Raw genomic sequence first — 23,264 nt, 5'->3', positions numbered from 1 at the left:
AGATAATAGCATCGAAACATGTATATTATCATACGTGAAACAGATCGCCAGGCCAGGTTTGATGCAGGGTACTGAGAGCTGGTGCACTGGGATGACCCTGAGGGATGGGATGGGGAGGGAGGTTGGAGGGGGGTTCAGGATGGGGAACACATGTACACCCATGGCTGATTCATGTCAGTGTATGCCAAAAACCACCACAATATTGTAAAATAATTAGCCTCCAATTAAAATAAATAAATAAATAAAAAGAAATATACTTTCATACAATTTTATGAGTGTAAGAAACCACCAAGTCTCATAACTAAATTCACATTATTACTGTGAACATGGAAAATTAGATGAGTAGCCCTATTTATAAGCAATAAGTGGATGAAGAGGAAATAGTTCCTTAAGTTAGCTAGAAGGAACATATCAAAGTTATTTAAACTGGATCACGACTAATCTGTTGGAATTCTGATGTAGAAATCTTTTTCTGGAAAGTCTGTCCAGTAGAACCATATTATTTTAAATTTTCTTATTTCAGAACTTATAATAAATTTACATAAATTAGAATGAAGTCTTTATAGATAAAAGTAATTAAAATCAATGGTGAGTATTTTAAATATTTTTAAAAAGGACTTTTTTGACTCTTAAAAACTGTAGAAACTCCTATTTTAATAGTAAACAATTTATAATTCTAATTATGACCAACTATTATTTAGTAAAACAAGACCAACAAGAGTTGGTCTAATGACTTACTCTATACACTTGCAAATATGAAAACCTGGATCTCTTCAAATGTACAGCAGAACATCTTAATTAATTTACATTTTTCTTTACCTCTTATACTCTTAAACCTCTAAGTTTATTCTGGACATGGCAAGAAATAATAAGCCAAATTTCTATTATTCCTAAAATCTGCTTTAGTTCTCAAATAATCTAGTCACCTCTTATCATGTTTTCATCCCTCTTCTTAGAGCCTATTAAAGAGGGAGGTGGGAGGGGGGATCGGGATGGGGAATACATGTAAATCCATGGCTGATTCATGTCAGTGTATGCCAAAAACCACTACAACATTGTAAATTAGCCTCCAACTAATAAAAATAAATGAAAAAAAAAACCTAGTTATTTTTAAATGACCACTTCTCATTTTTAAACCAAATATATGAAAAAACTTATTAACTTTAAAAATAAATTTTAATGTTAGATAGGTTTTTATGTCATATGTTACAATATAGTTTAAGTCTTTACCTCAGTAATTGTAGATGACTGGACATTTTCATCCTCCAAGTGTTCATTTTGTGGTTCTTTAGTGTACATGCTAATGTTTAAAAGTAATTTGAAAGAAAAAAGAAAAATATTATAAGTCCATTTGAAAACAAACACGGTTAAGTGGGATTAATTTGTTACCATAAAGTTTTATCACAGTCGAGTCAGATATCTGAATAGTCTAAATAGTCCAAACAGTCATTTTTAAAATTATTAACCAAGGTCATGTGCAGGAGTTTTAAAAATCACAACACAAAAATTTTAATACTTCTCAGTAGCTCATAATCCTGGGCCATATCTTAAAACCATATATTAGAAAACTCAGTTCTTGATTTCATGCACTGAACTAGTATGTTTGAGGTAATTTCCATAATTGACTTACTCTACTCAGTCAACTTCTGCAAAAAGATTTAAACTTAAAACCTACATCTATCAGCATAATGTCTTTATACGTGGTCCATTAGAAAGGACTGTAGGTCCAACACTTAAGCAAAATAAAATAACCTTTATTTTGAATAAAAATGAACTAGGAAAAAAAAGAGTGAACTAGAATCACATCAAGGGAAGAATTAGTTCTAGAAAAACCTTATTTTAAAATATCTGTTGTTTCTACCTTCTCTGTGACCTTTGCTTCTTTGAGTTGATCTTTGCCTTAAAAATTTCTTTCAATTCTTAAGTTACTGTTGAGGACAAAATTAAAGATTTCAAGCTTTAATTTTAAGTACTTGATAAGAATGTGTTTCAAGTATCAATTTTCTTAAAGGAAAACAATTTTAATAATCAAAGTTTTTAATGAAATGGAACATTAACATCTGAGTAAACCATATCCTGGGTGCTTATAGCAACCCTATGGACCATAGCCCACCAGGTTCCTCTGTCCATGGGATTCTCCAGGCGTGAATACTGGAGTGGGTTGCCATGTCCTCCTCCAGGGAATCTTCCTGACCAAGGGACTGAACCCTTGTTTCTTATGTCTTCTGTATTAGCAGGCAGGTTCCTTACCACTAGTGCCACCTGGGAAGCCCTGAATTTTAATAATGAAAGTTTTTAATGAAATGGAACATTAACATCTGAGTAAACCATATGCTGAGTGCTTACATATATTCTCACTTTAACAAAGCAAAATATTAGTGTTTAAAATCCTATAAGAGGTGAAGGGAGGCTTAAGAGGATGGGAGTATATGTATAATTATGGCTGATTTATGTTGTTATACAGCAGAAACCAACAGAATATTGTAAAGCAATTATCTTCCAATTTAAAAAAAAAATCCTGTAAGGAGTCATAACTAAATTTATGACACTAAAACGGAAAATAACATTTATTTTTGAAAAATGGTGAAAAAAATTAGATCTCTAAGTCCTTTTAAAGTAGAACTTCATTTTAGTTCAAGGAAATATCAAAATTATTAGACTGACTACCTGTCATTAGCTGTTAGACCAAAAGCTGAGTGTTAGTAAGCTCTGTGAACAAGAAATGTGGGTGATCACTTAAGCTGGGTCAAGTTCTGAAGGGATAGGCTGAGAGTTCAGTTCAGTTCAGTTCAGTCGCTCAGTTGTGTCCAAATCTTTGTGACCTCATGGACTGCAGCACACCAGGCCTCCCTGTCCATCACCAACTCCCGGAGTTTACCCAAACTCATGTCCATCGAGTCGGTGATGCTATCCAACCATCTCATCCTCTGTTGTCCCCTTCTCCTCCTGCCCTCAATCTTTCCCAGCATCAGGGTCTTTTCAAATGACTCAGTTCTTCGCATCAGGTAGCCAAAGTACTGGAGTCTCAGCTTCAACATCAGTCCTTCCAATGAATATTCAGGACTGATCTCCTTTAGGATGGACTGGTTGGATCTCCTCTCCTTGCAGTCCAAGGAACTCTCAAGAGTCTTTTCCAACACCACAGTTCAAAAGCATCACTTCTTCAGTGCTCAGCTTTCTTTACAGTCCAACTCTCACATCCATACATGACTCCTGGAAAAACCATAGCCCTGACTAGACGGACCTCTGTTGGCAAAGTAATGTCTCTGCTTTTTAAAATGCTGTCTAGGTTGTTCATAACTTTCCTTCCAAGGAGTAAGCATCTTTTCATATCATGGCTGCAATCACCATCTGCAATGATTTTAGAGCCCAAGTCAACCACTGTTTCCACTGTATCCCCATCTATTTGCCATGAAGTGATGGAACTGAATGCCATGATCTTAGTTTTCTAAATGTTGAGCTTTAAGCCAACTTTTTCACTCTCCTCTTTCACTTTCATCAAGAGGCTCTTCAGTTCTTCGCTTTCTGCCATAAGGGTGGTGTCATCTGCATATCTGAGGTTATTGATATTTCTCCTGGCAATCTTGATTCCAGCTTGTGCTTCATCCAACCCAGCATTTCTCATGATGTACTCTGCATATAAGTTAAATAAGCAGGGTGACAATATACAGCCTTGACATACGCCTTTTCCTATTTGGAACCAGTCTGTTGTTTCATGTCCAGTTCTGACTGTTGCTTCCTGACCTGCATACAGATTTCTCAAGAGGCAGATCAGGTGGTCTGATATTCCCATCTCTTCAAGAATTTTCAAGAGGATCATCACCATTAAAATACTTGAGTTCCAGTGCACATAAGTCATTAGGTCAGTGCACAAATTTCACCCACTTAATAATTTCTGAATGTTACTCTTCTGGACTCTGAAGGTTAAAGCAGCAAAACAAAAAAGAAATATAGGTTTCTGCTCTCATGGAGCTTATATTCTATAGAGGGTAAGGGAAAAATAGTATTTTCAGACTGCAATTTAACACTGAAGAAAATATATTACACTGATCAAGGGGACATTTCAACCGTGACCTGAATGAGGTGACACTGTGAGTCATAACAAGGCAGATGGACTAGGAACACACAAATATAACATCAAGAATCACACAAGGATTCATCAAGAATCATATCAAGAGACCAGGTAGCATATTTTAAGATCTGCAACTATGTCATCATTAGGATTGCACTTCCCAGATGGCACTGGGCTTACCCAGTGGCTCAGATGGTAAAGAATCTGCCTGCAAAGCAGGAAACCCAGGTTTAGTCCTTGAGTCGGGAAGATACCCTGGAGAAGGGACTGGCTACCCACTCCAGTATTCTTGCCTGGAGAATTCCATGGACAGAGGAACCTGGTGGGCTACAGTCCATGGGGTCACAAAGAGTCAGATACAATTGAGTGACTAACATTTTTTCACTTTCCCAGGTGGCACCAGTGATAAAGAATTTGCCTGCCAATTCAGGAGACATAAGAGACGGGTTTGATCCCTGGGTCAAGAAGATTTCCTGGAGAAGAAAACAGCAATCGACTCTAGTACGCTTGCCTGGAGAAACCCATGGACAAAGGAGCCTGGCAGGCTGCAGTCCATAGGGTTGCAAGGAGTCGGATACAACTGAAGTGACTTGGCACGCATGCACTCACATGATTAGGACAGCAGGACATGGGATCCAGGGGAGCAAATATTAGAACTTGAAAACCTAGATAAGGAGTCTGAATAATAAATGTACAGGTTAGGAGCTATAAGAGAAACTTGGTATTTTTCAAGCAATATTTGTGCCTGGCAATTACCCAATGATGTTTATGGTGAAAGTAACTCAGTCGTGTCCAACTCTTTGCGACCCCATGGACTATACAGTCCATGGAATTCTCCAGACCAGAATACTGGAGTGGGTAGCCTTTCTCTTCTCCAAGGGATCTTCCCAACCCAGGGATCGAACCCAGGTCTCCCGTATTGCAGGTGGATTCTTTACCAGCTAAGCCACAAGGGAAGCCCAATTATTCAATACTCTTTACATGTTTATCAAAAGTAGAACTAAAGCAAGAAATTTGGAGCGGAGATAGAAGTTATTTATTTCCCTAGGCCTCAGTATCCTTATCTGTAAAATAATGGTATAATAATTGCTTAATTTATTGGTTATTGTGAGGATTAAAAGATAATAACAACTGACGCAAGGTGCACTGTGCTGAACACTTAACATGAGTCATCTCATTCGATTCTCATAACTCTATGAATTATTTACTATTACTATCCTTATTTTACAGATGTTAAAACTGAGACCCAGGAAAGTTAAGTAATTTCCCCAACGTCACACAGCTAGCAAGTGGCATAGCTGGAATTTGAACCAAATACTCTTGAGTATTATTCAAATCCTTGTTAACTTTGGTATCATTTGTCTCTTCCTTTTAGTTATTCTGATGATACTGCATTGCGGATTTAAGTTACATTTTCTTGATGACTAATATATTTCATATAGTTATTGGCCATTTAAATATCTTCCTTAGTAAAGTATCTATTTAACTCAATCCACTTAAAAAATGAATTGGTTGATTTTTTCTAACTGATTTGTTGGGAGCTGTTTATGTAGTCTAGAATGGATCTTTTCTTGAATATATAAATACCCATTTATATATTCTCTGTAGCTTGCATTTTCACTCTGATGATGTCTTTGAATTAACAGAAGTTTTTATTTTAATTTGGTCCAATTTATTCTTTTCTCCTTATGGCTAGAGCTTTGTTTTAGAAAACTTTGCCAACCCTGAAAGAAAACCCAGAAAGTTATTCTCTTTACATATTCTTCTAGAAGCATTAGTGTTGTGTCGTTCACATTTAGGTCTATAATCCATTTGGAATTGATTTTTCTGTATAGTGTGAGGAAGAGATAAAAGTTCATTTTCCCCCTTATGATATCTAATTGACTCAGCATGGCTCAGATGGTAAAGAATCTGCCTGCAATGTGGAAGACCTGGGTTCCATCCCTGGGTTGGGAAGATCCCCTGGAGGAGGGCATGACAATCACTCCAGTATTCTTGCCTGGAGAATCCCCATGGACCAAGAAGCCTGGCAGGATACAGTCCATGGGGTCACAAAGAATCAGATACAACTGAGCAATGACACACAGCACAGCACATTCATTTAAAATAACATCTTTACCCATTACAATGCAGGGTCACCTTTACTGTAAGCCAGATGACCACACATGTGTGAATTTATTTGGGGATTCTATTCTAGTCACTGGCCTAGTTTTCTATCCTTATGCAACACTACATTAGTCCATGTATAATAGATATTGAGAGAGTTGGACTGACTCTTTGCATTTGCGTATAAATTTTAGATTCAAGTTGTCAAATCACAAATGTACACACGTGCATGTACACACACACATGCACACATATACAACCTACTGGAATTCGGTCTGAAATTGCACTGGATCTACAGAGTAATTTGGGAAGAAGTGATATTTTTTTTCCTTTGGTCACACTGTGAGGTTTGTGGGACCTTAATTCCCCAACCAGGGATTGATTCTGTGCTCTTAGCTGGGAAAGCACAGAGTCTTAACTGCTGGATCACCAGGAAATTCCCAGAATTGACATCTTAATTAGTATTGAGTCTTCCAATCCTTGGACATTGTATATCCTTCCAGTTATTTAGATAATCTTTAATAACATTTTGCAGTTTTCTGTTCAGAGGTCTTGCACATCTTCCATTAGGCTTACTTCTAGGTAGGTTTATTTCTAGGCGTTGAATGCTTTTTTCAATATTACTAAAATAGTATCATTTTACTATTTGTTTTTACTAATATAATACAGGCCTTAAAATTCACTTTATTCTAATAATCTACAAACTTTTTTGGATTTTCTAACTATAAACTATATTGTTGACAAATAGAAGTTTTATTTATGCATTTAATCTCTTTTCCTTTCTTTTTTTTCTTACAACCAATTGCACTGGTTGTAACCTGTCTTTATGTTGCCTCATATTCTTATTTACTTTGGTATTGCCTGTTTTCATGTTTTCCCTGTTTAACTATAGATTTGTTGGTAATAAAGCCTTACATTATTTATTTGTCTGAAATGTCTTAATATCACCTTCACTTTTGAAGGGGATTCTCATTAGATACAGAATTCTAGGCAAGAAGCTATTTTCTCTAAGCATTTAAAAAATGTTCCACTGTATGCTGGGTCCCATAATTTCTGCTGAGAATTAAACTATCACTCTTACCATTGTTTCTTTGAAGATAATATATTTTCCCTCCCTTTGGCTGACACTAATTAATCATAGTTACTAGAATTTTTTTATTTTAATAAAATATATATGATATAAAATTAACCACTTTAAAGGGATTAAGTACATTCACATGGGCTTCCCTGGTGGCTCAGTGGTATAGAAACCACACGCTAAAAAAAAAAAAAAAAAGAAAAAGAAACCACACGCTAATGCAGGAAACGTGGGTTCAATTCTTGGGTCAAAAAGATCCCCTGGAGAAAGAAATGGCAACCCACTCCAGCATTCTTGCCTGGAAAATCCCACGGACAGAGGAACCTGGCAGGCTACAGTCCATGGGGTCACAGACGAGTTCGATACAACTTAGTGACTGAAGAATAACAACAAAATACATTCACGTTGTTAAACAAACATCACCACTCTCCATCTCCAGAACTTTTTCATCTTCCTAAACCAAAATTCTGCATCCATTAAACAATAAATGCCTATTCTTCCCTCTCCAAACCCCTCGGTAATCACCATTCTACTTTCTTTCTCTTAAGGATTTGACTACCCTAGGTACTTCATATAAATATAATCATAAAAATTTGTCCTTTTGCATCTGATTTGGTAAAATGTCTTCAAAATTCATCCATGTTGTAACAAGTTATCAGAATTTCCTTCCTTTTTAATCTGAATAATATTCCAATTGTGTATATACCACATTGTGTTTATCCCTTCATTTGTTGATGGATATTTGGGCTGTTTTCACCTTTGGGGCTATTGTGAATCCTGCTGCACTAACAAGCATGTACAAATAACTGCTCAAGTCTCTGCTTTCAGTTCTTTTGGGTACATACAAAGGAGAACTGATGGATCACATGGTTATTCTATGCTTAATTTTTTGAGAAACTGCTATACTGTTTTCCACAGTGACTATACCATTTTATACTTACATTAGTGAAACACAAGGGTTCCAATTTCTCCACACACTTGTTAATACCTGTTATTTTATTAATAGCCACCATAATGAATATGAAGTGGTATCTCACTGTGGTTTTGATTTGCATTTCCCTAATGATTTAACTTATATGCAGAGGACATCATGAGAAACGCTGGGTTGGAAGAACCACAAGCTGGAATCAAGATTGCTGGGAGAAATATCAATAACCTCAGATATGCAGATGACATCACCCTTATGGCAGAAAGTGAAGAGGAACTAAAAAGCCTCTTGATGAAAGTCGAAAGACGAGAGTGAAAAAGTTGGCTTAAAGCTCAACATTCAGAAAACTAAGATCATGGCATCAGGCCCCATCACCTCATGGGAAATAGATGGGGAAACAGTGGAAACAGTGTCAGACTTTATTTTTTGGGGCTCCACAATCACTGCAGATGGTGATTGCAGCCATGAAGTTAAAAGACGCTTACTCCTTGGAAGGAAAGTTATGACCAACCTAGACAGCATATTAAAAAGCAGAGACATTACTTTGCCAACAAAGGTCCGTCTGGTCAAGGCTATGGCTTTTCCAGTGGTCATGTATGGATGTGAGAGTTGGACTGTGAAGAAAGCTGAGCACCAAAAAATTGATGCTTTTGAACTGTGGTGTTGGAGAAGACTCTTGAGAGTTCCTTGGACTGCAAGGAGATCCAGCCAGTCCATCCTAAAGGAGATCAGTCCTGGGTGTTCATTGGAAGGACTGATGCTGAAGCTGAAACTCCAATACTTTGGCCACCTCATGCAAAGAGTTGACTCATTGGAAAAGACCCTGATGCTGGGAAGGATTGGGGGTGGGAGAAGGGGATGACAGAGGATGAGATGGCTGGATGGTGTCACCAACTCGATGGACACGAGTTTGAGTAAACTCCAGGGGTTGGTGATAAACAGGGAGGCCTGGCATGCTGCAATTCATGAGGTCGCAAAGAGTCGGACACGACTGAGCAACTGAACTGACTGAATGATTTTGATGTTGAGAATCTTTTCACTGTCTATTCAAATATCTCCTTTGAAGAAATATGTATTGAAGTCCTTTGCCCATTTTAAAACTGTTTTGTTGTTGTTGTTGAATTACAGGGTTCTTTAAATGTTATGGATATTAATCACTTATCTGATATCTGGCTTGCAAATATCAATATTTTCTTTCATTCTATGGGTTGCCTTTTAAACTGTTGATAGTGTCCTTCCACATGTAAACGTTTTGAATTTTGATGTTGTCTGATTCATCTTTTTTTCTTTTTGCCTGTACTTTGGGTGTAATATTCAAGAAATCATTGCCAAATCCAAATTCATGAAGCTTTCCTCCTATTTTTTCTTCCAAGAGTTTTATAGTTTTAGTTCTTAGAATCATAGTCATGTTAACATATCTGTCTCCTAACCCAAAAATCTGGGCCATTTAAAAATCTGTTTCTATTGTCAATTTTCTGTCTTGGTTTGTGGTCATATAGTGTTGTCTAATAGCTGGCATGGCAATCATTTTTATTGAAGCATTGACGTTGTGTATAAGAAATGATACAGTGTCTAAACGATACCTTCCTCGAGGGAATGTATGGAGTGGGGGAGCGCTGGTCACTTTAAGCAAGTCAGGGACTGAGCTCAGTAGTGACACTCAGTTCTACTTCTCTTCTAGTTCCTAGGGAATAGTTCTCTAGGTATTTTGCCTGAGATGATGCTCCCAACAAATTATGATATCGCACTTATTTTTCCTAGATCTGAGATACATTACCATTTTCCCTTGGTTCACCCCTATTGTCTATGCCTTCCTGTCCTGGAATAACTGAATTAACTTTTCCAGGGTCACACAGCTATGGAGCTGGGGCCAAAACCAGGCAGCTTGGTTCCCAAGTCCACACTCTTAAAACTAAAGTGCTTATAATACATCAGATACTGTGCCAGATATAGACTAAAGCTCTCACAGGCTTTAGATGCTCCCATTTAGAAAATGGCCATTGTAACTTAAATCTGTTTTTAAAAAGAAAGAGAAAAAAAATCTATCAAATATCTAACTTTATGGCTTTCCTATTTTAGAAAAGGAAGTATTAAAAATAAGGACCTTAGGGGGCTTCCCTGGTGCTCTAGTGGTTAAGAATCTGCCTGCCAACACAGAGGACATGGGTTCAGTCCCTAGCCCAGGAAGATTTCACATGCTATGGAGCAACTAAATCTGTGTGGCACAACTACTGAAGCCCGCACACCTAGAGTCTGTGCTCAGCAACAAGTGAAGCAACTGCAGTGAGAAACGTGAAAACCACAGTGAAGAGTAGCCCACACTCACTGCAACTCGAGAAAGCCTGTGAGCAGTAACAAAGCGCATTGAGATATCAACATACGAAATCAGGGTGGACACAAACATATAGTTCGTGGCAATAACCCACAGGATTCTGCACAATGTAGTCCCTGGGTTCCCCTCAAGCCTAATTTCATACCATTCCACATTCATTTTTTCACTCCTCGCCACTGTGATGTTTCTACAGTTCCGAGAAATTGCTAGATTCCTTCTGCAGAGCCTTGTGTATGTGCGCTTAGTCACTCAGGAGTGTCCAACTCTGTGTGACCCCTTGGACTGTAGCCTGCCAGGCACCTTTGTCCATGGGGATTCCCTAGGCAAGAATACTGGAGTGGATTGCCATGCCCTCCCCCAGGGGATCTTCCCAACCCAGAGATCGAACCCAGATCTCCCACATTGCAGGCAGATTCTTTACCATCTGAGCCACCAGGGAAGTCCAATATACTTGCTTTCCCCTCCAACTGAAACACTCTGCACTACAAATTTCTCTTCATCTGGTTAACTCCCCTTTTATCCTCCTGATCAAGGACCATATCCTCAGAGAAATATTTATGACACCACCTCTGACCCTAGGTTAAGTAAGGTAAAGTGTTTTATGTTCTTAAAGAACTTTGATCATTTTTTTTTCAGAGTATTATCTCAGTTCATAATCATGTATTTCATTAGAGTGACTGTTTCATGTATTTTTCTCATTAGGCTATAGACTCTGTAATAGTGTCCTACAGGTCCTTGAAACTCTGTTCATTTTATTTTTCAGTCTTTTTTTCATTTTCTTCTTCAGATTGAAGAATTTCTATTTATCTGTCAAGTTCACTGATTCTTTCCTAGTTCATTTCCATTCTGCTATTGAGACCATTCAGTGAATGTTTTATTTCAGATACTATATTTGTTAGTTATTAAAACTTACTTACTTCTTTTTTAGCTGTTTTTATTTTTCTGCTGTTAGTATCTTTCCATTTATTATGACTATGCTTATCTTTATCACATGAAACACAGCTGCTTCACCATTTTTATCTGGTAATTCCAACATCTATGTCATTTTGTGTTGGCATCTGTTGATTTTTTTTATCATGTTCTGGCTCTTTACATGTCAAGTACTCCTGGAATATATCCTGGACATTTTGTTGCACAGATTTTGGCTCCTACTAAAATCCTCTGAGGAATAATTTACCTTTTGTTTGTTTTAGCAGGCAATCAACTTAAGTTGATACAGATAATAAGCTCTCTCTTACTTTCTGGGTGCATGTCCCAATTTCAGTTGTTTACAAAGCCTTTGCTATACTCTCATTAGTTTGTCCCATGAAGCCACTCAGGGGTTGGGCATTCAGTCACTATGACGTGGGCAGTGTTTTTTTGTGTGTGTTTTAAAAATTCTTAGGTCAGTTTTTAAAGCCATTGCTACGCTGCTTTGGGCCTATCTCATCCATGCACAGCTGGAAGTGACAAAAGACATTTGGTTGGGTTCAAACAGAATTAAGGAGCCCCATTCTCCAGCTTTCTCCTCTCCTGAATCCATACCTCCTCCCAATCCTATTTCTCTCAAGGTCTCTTTCCCTGGTTTCTCTAGTCAGAAACCGAGACTTTTCTCTGAGTTTTAGTTGTCCATAATTCCATAAATAGTGCCTGCCCTTGGGGAAAAGTCGAAAAATGAAAACAACTGTGATAACAGTGATTCTTCACACTCACTTTGGACTTCAGGGTCCATTTCCCAGATCTTCAGGCAATAAAAGTAGGTTTTCTATTATAGTTTTTGGCCTCCAGTGTGGGCCTTAAATAGCTGAATGACCGAGGCCTACCTTCAGGTTAAAGGCACAAAAGCAAGAGAAATTGACCTTCATAGTTTTGACTCTCCTTCCCAATCTACCTGCTTTTATTTACTTTTCTGAGTTCTCAGGTAGTTGCTCTTTGCATTTTGTTCAGAGTTTTGGATCATGAGCAGTGAAAAAGAGGTTGTAGTGGACTTACTCCATCTTGAATGGAACTGGAAGCCTCCGTACTTCAGGACAGTAAGGACCATATGGGGTTTTGTACTCTTGATCTGTACAATACTTGATAAAAGGAAGGCACTCAATAAATATCTGCAGAATGAACTGAGAATAAAAATATACCAGATACTGAAAATGACAACAAAAACATTCTGCATGGTTAACAGGAAGGACATCTTTGAAAGAAAAGTAAGAGTTTCTAACATCAAGCATAAGCATTTCAAATACATTAAGAAAAAATAAATTATAAAATGAATAAGATCCTTAAAGACTATGCTACTGTAAAGATAGATAAGAAGTTAACAGGACAACTTAGAAAAAGATTCTGCTCCTACAGAACAAAAACTTAAAAGATTGGAACTTTTGAAGAACTAAAACTCTGCCTAGGATAGATTTTTGGCATAACTTTAATGGGGGCAAGTTGAAGGGGAAAAACCAAGTATGTGAGGAATGTAGGGATCAGAAGCTGATGGGCAGAACACATGGGCCTTAGCTCTCACCCTAGTTTCCCTTCCCCCCTTTTTAATATTGTGCCTGTCTGCTTTCTTCTTTGCTCTAGATAGCTCCTTATCTCTATTTTCCTTTGGACTTCTCACTTTCCCTGGACACATATTTTTTTTTCTGAAATTTTAAAAAATGCCTATTTCCTTAAGATGAATTTTGTAATTTAAAGTGCAGATAAATTAAACTAATGAATTTTATCTTTCTCTTAACAGTTGGTTTTTTGGGGAGTTAATTTCTTGATAGAAAAACTCCTGTTAACAGTTCTGTGCACCTATCTGAAATAAACTTGATATAAGCAAAAGCCTTGTTGTATAATGCAGAAGTAACTGTGGTAATCCAAGTGTCTGATGGTTACAGTCAACGTCTTCTGTTAGGAGTGAAACCAGGTGGGACCCTGCCAGGCCTTTCCAGGCACAAACCACCCAGCATCATGTCCTCCACTCCTTGATTGCAGAAAAGCTTTAGCCTCCTAGGCCCTCAGCAAGTTCCAAAGAGCATACTTAATCACAGAAGTGAGAAAATACAGAAACAGAGGAAAACAGTCAAGCAAGATAAAGTAATAATAGTTTAGCGATAAAACAAAGTAAAAGACCCTTAGTTCTTCCTCAAAGGCTACAGACAATATTCTGAGCCATATCCTTGAGGTGTTTTGCAGATACTAAACCCACTCCAGGATTGGAGAAATGGCAACCCACTCCAGAATTCTTGCCTGGGAAATCCCATGGACAGAGGAGCTTGGTGGGCTACAGTCCATGAGGTTGCAAAGATTCGGACATGACTTAGTAAGTAAACCACCAGCATCAAACCCACTACCAGGTAAAAGAACTTAACGGCATGCTGCCCACAAGTTCACAGACCCAGACTGACTGGAACAAGATTGATGATGCTGACTCCCAAAATACCACCCTGTTACCTCATCACCAACCAATCAGAAGGATGTACATAAGCTGACTATGTACCATTGACCATTACCTCACCCTTCCCTGATAGCCATCAAGGGGTTTGGGTCTCTTGAGCATTAGATACCTGTCCTCCTTGCTTGGTGCCTTGCAATAAACTGTACTTTCTTTCACCACAAGGCTGTGTCAGTAGATTGGATTTACCACATATCATGTGAACAGATCCAAGCTTGGTCTGATGACAGGAGTACTCGCACTGAATATCTAGAATAGGAATGCTCTCACTGTGTATCTGGATAGTTGGCATAATGCAAGAAATTAGGGATTTGAAATCATAAATATGCTACTTGTATGACCTACAATCTTCTGCCATCTTTTAATGGGTATAGTACTATATACTTTTCTTACTTTGTGCTCACAGCTAGAGAAAGCAGTATCAAATTTGGGAACAATTATCCAAATTTAGGACAAAGAATCTGCCTGCAATGCAGGAGACACAGGTTCAATCCCTGGGTTGGGCGTATCCCCTGGAGAAGTAAACGGCAACCCACTTCGGTATTCCTGCCTGGGAAATCCCATGGGCACAGCAGCCTGGCGGGCTATGGTCCATGGGGTCACAGAGTAGGACACAACTGAGCAACTAAACCATCCAAATTTAAGTTTACTGGGCATCATGCTTTTTGTAAACTAAAAGATGACTTCAGTTCCCGAGTCCTGCACCGTCAGCGGGCGTGTGCCTGAGCCGGTGTCCGCAGCCGCTGCCTCCTTGCCTGGCGAGCATTTCAGCATCCTGAAGACGTGAAGCTTCGCTCTCACTGAGGATTCTAAGGTCAATTGTACCTTCGTTGTTAATTAGCTTCTTTGTAAACTATAAGACATAGTTTTAATTAATAAATATTGCCCCCAGATTGTATTTATATTAAAAAAAAAGACTTCGTCGTAATTTTATTCCAGTATGTTATATTTCTAATCACCTCAGTATTCAAAAAAATTATGCTGTATTTATTGAAGGTTTCTTAAAATCCCTTTTGGAATGAGGTACAGTATAAATACATACCAACTATATATCTTGCTAATGGGGGATAAAGTGAGATGTTTTTACAGCTCATAGCAAAAGTATGGTTATTCAATTGATAATTTTTATTAGAAGTATATACTATCATCATATTACTAAGCTTTGCTTTTAAAGTTGTAGAAAATTTTGATTGATTAAGAAGTTCTGTTTTCACCTGTTTTTACTACAATGTCTCTTTGATTGTACATATAAATAATGGACACAGCTTGTACTATAAAAACTTGTACTATAAAAAGAGCTGGGCAATCTAAGTTCTCTGCTTTTACTCTGCTATGGAGTAAATCTGTTTTATTTATTTTAATCTGTTAATATGGAGTAAATTTCCTGACTCTTCATCTTCCTGTACTTCAATTCCAAACCTATACAATGGGGTAGGGTGGAAGGATGTTAGATAATCTAATGCCTTTATCAGTTTTAAGTGTATGCTTCTATTCCCTTGGGTTTCCCTGATGACTCAGAGAGTAAAGCATCTGCCTGCAATGCAAGAGACCTGGATTCGATCCGTGGGCTGGGAAGATCCCCTGGAGAAGGAGATGGAACCCACTCCAATATTCTTGCCTGGAGAATCCCATGGATGGAGGAGCCTGGTAGGCTACAGCTCACTGGGTCGCAAAGAGTTGGACACAACTGAGCGACTTCACTTTCACTTTTCTTTCACTTTCTATTCCCTTGTGGACCTACTGCAAAACAAACATCGTGAGAGAATATCAATACATGCTGCTTGGGAAATTCATGTCTTATATAAACATCATGTGTGTGTACACACACACACACACCCACACACACACACATATTAGTCTTCTGTCACTTAATAGAAACAACTTCTTGTCTTTCTCTTGGTGTGTGTTCCTGTAGTGTATAATGTACTTTGGGTTTATTCTTTTGGAGCAATGTTGAACAATAGTGACATCTAGTGACTATACACATTATTTAGCAAAAGTTTATGGCCAATTGAGTCTCCTGCATTGCAGGCAGATTCTTTACCATCTGAGCCATCAGGGAAGACCCTTCTAAATGTGGGTGATTCATTTTGTGACTTAGCTAAACACCTGAAACCTTTCCTCATCTCTTGTCCCTACAGATTTAAGAAACATCAATTAAATTTGACAGGTGCATTAATTGGACACAAACATTTGAAGAAAATTTCTTCAAAAAGTCATAATGTATACAGAGTTAAACATTAACTATTTTAAGGGAGATTTGAACTTTTTCCCTTCGAGAATGGCAGGACGACAGTTGAGTTCAGATGTGCTTCAGTGTATAGTCCATGCCCTTAGCTACTAAACATTACTGACACATATATTTGTTAAATGAACATTAGATAAAGTATATATGTCAATGTCTGGGTTTGTATGTATGCCTTTAGGATCTCTGGAACTACTGCTGCCTTTCAGACAGAAATCTTTCTGAGTTTACATCAAGATCATCAAGTGAAAACAAGTAACAGTATAATTCTTTCTGAACAAATGAATTTAAAAGTTATATTTATTGAGACTACCTTTTATAAGGAGCAATCAATCGAGATCAGTTGTTTTTTTTAAGATAATGACTAGCTAGCATTACTGTTTAATAAGGACAATACAAATCTGGACACTACTACTCCAATTCAAATGGACTCTGCCACTATTAAAATTTCTATGGTATTTAGTTCTCACTAATCAGATATTATCTTGAATTTTTATTCTTTTAAGGTGCCTAGATCTTGTCTCCACAATAAAATGGCAAGGTATTCCAGAATTCAGAGTATGTTTTATATTCTTGTCTTTTTCTTAGTACCAAACACAATGGTTTTTCTCACCTATAGAATAGTTACTAACAACTTAACTCAGAATCCAAGGTTTTTCACAACATGGAATCAAACCATCTTGTCTGTTTTCTCTGTAGCTATTTTGACCCCACACGTAAGGCAAACTGTTAACTGCTCTTCTATGCATTGTTTACTTTTATTTGCTTGGAATACCTTCCTATTGCATCTTGTTTTTGCAAATTTTATCTGTTGCTTAAGGGTTATTCCAAGAAAAGCTTCTTGCAAGGTACACCCAAAACTGGAAGTCATCTACTCTTTTGAACTCTCACATCATTTGGTCACTTCTTTACCTTCCCCCTATCTCTCTAGTTGTTTATCCTTGGGCTTCTTTCCAACCTTCTTTTCCTCTATCTATCCCTTAAATGTGGAAGTTCCTTTTGATTATGCCTTATGCCCTTTTTTCCTATCACTCTATTTTTTAAGAAATTTACTTTACTCCCAATTGCTCCAATTATGACCAGTAAGCTGATGAGTCTGGTCTAGAGAAGCCCCCCTGAGATTCTGTCTGGTATATTTACCAAAATATTGAATATCTCTACTTGATCACCTTTATAAGTATTTTAAGCTCAGTCTATGCACAACTGAACTCAAGACCATTCCCCAAATCTATTCCTTCTTCAGAAAATTTACTATCTCGGAGTAAAGCTACCATCTACCTAGTTGCTCAAGTGAGGAACTGAGGAGTCATTCCTTATCCCCACTTCTCCTTTTCTGCCAACATTCAGTGAGTTACTAAATCATAACACAAGCTCCTAAATATTTTTAAAAAATTTTCCACTTTTCTCCATGTAAATTGCCACTACCACAGTCCAGGCCATAAGCACCTTTCTCCCTAAACACCATCATGGCCTTTCCAATGGTTTTCCCCATTTTTCTAGCCTTGGTCCTCCCTACTGTAATTTTCATAATGCAGAGTAATCTTCTAAAATGTAGAATGACCTGCTTAATATTCTTGAATAGCTTCCCATAGAAGAAAAACATCTAGACTCCTCAAACTCAGCTTACAGAGCCCTCTGTTAAAACAGCTAACTTTGTCCTTGTGTATCTCCTTATTCTTCACTTAGCATTCTAAACTTCAACCATACTAAACTGTAGTTCTTCAAAGTGGTCATGCTTTACATCTTCAAGACTTTATCAATTTTATATGTTGCCTTCTCACTCCACACCCCAGCTTTTGGCCTAGCTAATTCTACATAGTTTAAGAAGTTTTTCTTGTAGAAGCTCTCTTTGGTCTGCATTCTTATGGCAGGATCCACCCCAGTATGGTAACTGCATGTTTGATTACCATCAATTTTTTACTTAATAAACATTGAGAGTACACTAAGTAACTGGTACTGTATTCGTCCTTATATAGAATTTAGTCAGTATAGGGTATTGTGGCAGAGAAGGAAATGGCAACCCATTCCAGTATTCTTGCCTGGAGAATCCCGTGGGCAGAGGAGCCTGGTGGGCTGCTGTCTATGGGGTCACACAGGGTCGGACATGACTGAAGTGACTTAGCAGCAGCAGCAGCACCAGGGTATTGTGGAAGCACATACGATATATGGTGGTGGTGGTTTAGTTGCTAAGTCGTGTCTGACTCTTGCGACCCCATGGGCTATAGCATGCCAGGCTCCTCTGTCTATGGGATTCTTCAGGCAAGACTACTGGAGTGGGTTGCCATTTCCTTCTCCACGTTTGATACATGGGATCCAAGAAATGCTTCTCAGAGACTCGCATTTTCACCTATTTTCTTGGTATACTGAATCAGTGCTGATTTCATAATCATTTCTGAGTTCTTTGAATTACCTAACATAATAGATGGTGGATAAGTATCTAATCCCATTAACTGTTGGATTTTAAACACATACAAAATGTTTTCACATTGTATGAGGACTCCCAGGCAACCATGAGTTTCTACTTAGCAGAGTTTTTCTTTGCTATCACTTTGTATATAATGGAGTGTAAAAACTGAAAAAGCAAACTGCTACAATGAAAGATATGGGACTTATTGTCAGAACACCATGGTTAATAGTTCCGCTACTTTCTGAGTATGTGTCCTTTGTCAAGATCCTTAATCTCTCTAAGCCTCAGTTTTCTTATCTGAAAAAGGTAGTTATAAATTCAAATGAGATAAGAGAAAATGAAAGCATAACAAAATGTAAAGAAGTATCCAGATGATATTATTATTATTATTGTTATTAGAAGGACTACAGATTAGGTCTTCCTGTTACTGGCCATCTCAGCTCTATAAACAGGAGTTCTAAATCTCCTCCTTCATCTTCCCTTTAGCATCTAAAATGTTGGCTTTTGTACTTTAATAAACACATATGCATGGGAATGTTTTAAAAAACAAAGATAAATATTGTATGATTTCACTTATAAGTGAACTCTAAAACAAACTAATGAATATAACAAAAAAGAAACAGACAGGTATAGAGAACAGACCAGTGGTTACCAATGGTGAGAGGGAAGAGGGAGGGGCAATATAGGGGTAGGAGATTAAGAGGTACAAACTATTATGTATAAAACAAACAAGCTACAATGATATATTGTACAGCACAGGGAATATAGCCAATATATTATAATAGTTATAAAAGGAGTATAACTTTAAAAAATTGTGAATCCTATGTTGTACACCTGAAGCTTATATAATATCATATATCAGCTATACCTCTCTAAAATAAAAGTCAGATAACAAGTGTTGACAATGATTTGGAGAAATAGGATCCTCCTCTACTGCTGGTGATAATGTTAAATGATACAGTCACTTTGGAAAACAATCTGGCAGTTTCTGAAATGATTTAACATAGTTACCAGATGACCTAGCAATTTTACTCTTAGGTATATTCTCAAGATTACATATGTCCACACAGAAACCTATAAACAAATATTTATAGCAGCATTACTAATAACAACCAAAAGGCAGATCAACCCAAATATTCATCAGCAGATGAATGTATAAGCTAAATGTGGTACACCTACACAACAGAATATTATCCAGCCATTAAAAATACATGCTATGATAAACCTTGAAAACATAATACTAAATGAAAAAAGCCAATCACAAAAGATTACATACTATCTATTTATGTGAAAGTATATAACAGGGAAATCTACAGAGACAGAAAGTAGATTAGTAGTTGCATAGGGTTAGGAATGGGGAGGACACAAAGATTTTAGCAACAAGGCATGGCATTTCTTTTTAAGGTGATGAAAATGTTCCAAAACCACAGCAATAGTTATTCATATCTGTGAATACACCAAAAGCACTGAAATGTATACTTTAAATAAACAAATAGGTTATGAATAGTATGATATATAAATGATAATAAATCTGATCTAAAACAAAAACAAAATACACACACAGACAGATAAACAAGCCAAAAAATTTAACAAGTAAATATTAAAGGGACAAGAGTTAGAAATATCAGTCATTGAAAGTCTAGAATTTAGACATATGGAACAAAAAAATACCAGGCCACAATTTTTGAGAAAATGTTAATTGGAAGTGTAGGTGGCACAAAACAGTAACAATTTGAATCATTTCTCAGTAAAATGGTACCAAGTTATGCTAAGGCAGGATATCTGGGCTCAAGGACTAGGTCAGCTACTAACCTATCTACCGACACTCAGGCAGTCTGCCCACCCACCACTCTCATCTTTCAGTTTCTTGATCTCCTTGGCTCCTATGAGCCTTTTCCCACCCTATCTCAGCAACACACTCACAAGGCCACAAACATCAAATGACCACTCAATTCTGCCCAGCTATGCTACTATGCTTCTCTAGTATTGCTACAGACTGAATATTTGTATCTCCTCAAAATCCAGATGTAGAAATCCTAACCCCCAATGTGATGGTGGTATTAAGAGGTGGGCCTTTGGGAGGTGATTAGTTCATGACGGCAGAGCACACATGAATGCAATCATAAAAAGAGACCCAGAGAATGCAATCTATAAAAAAGACCCAGAGAACTCCCTTGCCTTTTTCAGACACATATGAACCAAGAATTGAGCCTTCACCAGACACTAAATCTGCTGGCACCTTGATCTTGGACCTCTCAGCATCTAGAACAGTGAGAAAAAAAATCTGTTTGTAAGACAACCAGACTGTATTTTTTGTTGTTCTTATAGCATCCTGAACAAACTAAGACAAGTATGACGACTTCTGTGTTCAAAATGACTATTTTTATATCTTCTCTTCACCTCTTAAAAACTTTCATCCAAATGTTCCTTCTCCTACTAATTAACTTCAAGCAGAAACTCATCTTCTGATCACTGAATCCACCCATGTATCTGCATCTCTATCTATACTCGCTGCCTTTCTTCCATTATGTTTTATGTTCATGTTCCTAGGTCAACATTTCTACACATTCCCTGGATTCAATTCCCTCTCACTTTCTCAGAGACTCCACTTTTAAGATATACATTTTCTCTCTTGTACAATATTTTCTCCCTCTACACTGGATCACTCCCATTAGCTTAAAAACATACTTAAGCATCCCCATGTTTAAGAATTCTGCTTCGACCCCACATATTCCATTTCTCAGTTCTTCTTCATAGTGACATACCTTGAGATATCCACGTCCATTTCTTCACATCACACATACTCTTTATTGTGCTTATTAAAACTCAGCAGTCATTTATTTTACATTACCTCTCAGCATATGTCAGTACCATTAGCCATGCTTTGTCATCTTGGCTTTTCAAGTCACCACATGCTTCGGGTTTTCTTCCTATCTCACTGCCTACTCCTTCTTCATCTCCTTTGCTTGCTTCTTCTCCTCTGTTTTACCTCTAATCACTGGAATGCTCTCTATGAACACACTTTCCCTAGGTAGTTTTATCTATTGATACATACTGATGTCTCTCAACTTTCTATCTTTGGTCCCATATACAGAACTCAAAACTCAGAACTTACTTTATATTTTTAATAAGCAGATCAAATGTAAGGTGAGCAAAATAAAAATACTCCCCCCTATGTAATTTCTTCCCAAGTCTTTACTATTTGGTAAATTGAAAAGTGTTAGTTGCTCAGTCATGTCTGATTATTTGCAACCCCATGGACTGTAGCCCACCAGGTTCCTCTCTCCATGGCATTTTCCAGGCAAGAATACAGGAGTGGCATTCCCTTCTCCAGGGAGGGGATCTTCCTGACTCAGGGATTGAACCCAGGTCTCCTGCATTGTAGGCAGATTCTTTGGTAAATGGCAAAACCATCCATTAAAGCTCAAGACAAAAACCCAGAAGCTTCTCTCACTCCTATATTTAAAACATCATCAAGTCTGTAGGTTCTGCCACCGTATATATCTCACACCCAAACATGTTTATACCACATTAGCCAAAACTATGGTCATTCCTTCCTGGATTACCACACTGTGCTCCTACTCTTGCTGCCCATCCCCTGTGGCCCATTCACGACATAACAGGTGGAACAAACCTTTATACAATAAATCAGATTATATTACTCCCTACCAAAAAAACTCCCTATTGGTTTCTCATCACACTTTTAATAAATAAATTCTTAGCTTATTCCATGGGTAGATCCCCATGACCAACTCAAAGCCTTACATGCTTGGGCCCCTGCCTATCTCTCCTTGTTCACCTCCAAGCTCATCTTGTTCCACTTTTCCTACCTTCCAGCTACAGCATTCTTAATGATGCTCTTTGAAAGAGTCAAGCTATTTCCTACCTTGGGTTTTTGCAATTGTAGTTTCTTTTACCTGCAACATTCTGATCCCCAGTATTTCCATGGCTGGCTTTTTTATGTCACTGAGGTCTCAGCACAAATGTCAACTCTTCAGAGAGGCCTTCCCTAACCAATCAATCTAAAGTAACTGCTCCCTTAGGTCCTCTCACTTCACACTGTTTTACTTCTTCACTGCACTTGCCATTATCCAAGTTTCCTTATATAAATATTGTTTATCTGTTTATTTTCTACCTTCATTAAAATGTAAGTTCCATGAGTCAGGAATCTTGCCAGTCTTTTTTAACCATGATATTCACAATGCCTGGCAAGCCCCCTAAAAATATCTCAGCAAGTCACTCCACTTGAGCAAATGACCTGAGCAAGTCACTCGACCTCTCTAACTTATATTTGTGGGCTTACTATTACTAGACTTAGCTCTGGGTCTAGAGAATACAAAAGTAAATACGGCGTGGCTCCTTGAAAATCTCACCCATTGACCCCTTTTAAAGTATTTACTGAATGTATTTACTGTATATCATACTATGTTCCAGTATGCTGTGATTAATTGCTCAATGGTGTCCGACTCTTTGTGACCCCATGGGCTGTAGCCCGCCAGGCTCCTCTGTTCATGGGATTTTCCAAGAAAGAATACTGAAGTGGGTTGCGGTGCCCTACTCCTGGTGATCTTCCCAATCCAGGGATGGAATCCCGGTCTCCCACTTTGTACGCAGATTCTTTACCGTCTGAGCCTCCAGTGAAGCCTATGTTCCAGGGACAGGGAAGTACTATGTTCCAGGGACTGCC

At 37.8% G+C, this 23,264-nt stretch overlaps 1 protein-coding gene across 5 annotated transcripts in view; it reads right to left on the bottom strand.

The window, feature by feature from the left end:
* Positions 1–23,264, bottom strand: part of SLC9B1 (solute carrier family 9 member B1) — a 74,821-nt gene that overhangs the window by 50,338 nt on the left and 1,219 nt on the right. For 3 of the 5 annotated variants that reach the window (XM_065907036.1, XM_065907035.1, XM_065907033.1), the window contains one exon: positions 1,231–1,300. In XM_065907036.1, the coding sequence (XP_065763108.1) occupies positions 1,231–1,299 (69 nt within the window). In that variant the 5' untranslated portion in view covers position 1,300. Of the gene's footprint in view, positions 1–1,230; positions 1,301–12,487; positions 12,543–23,264 lie in introns of those variants that run through there. The other 2 variants (XM_065907032.1, XM_065907037.1) reach the window with 2 other exon arrangements.

This window comes from Muntiacus reevesi, chromosome 16 (assembly GCF_963930625.1).
Source record: "Muntiacus reevesi chromosome 16, mMunRee1.1, whole genome shotgun sequence".
In the NCBI taxonomy this organism is placed as follows: Eukaryota; Metazoa; Chordata; class Mammalia; order Artiodactyla; family Cervidae; genus Muntiacus; species Muntiacus reevesi.
This window is presented reverse-complemented; position numbering and strand designations above follow the sequence as displayed.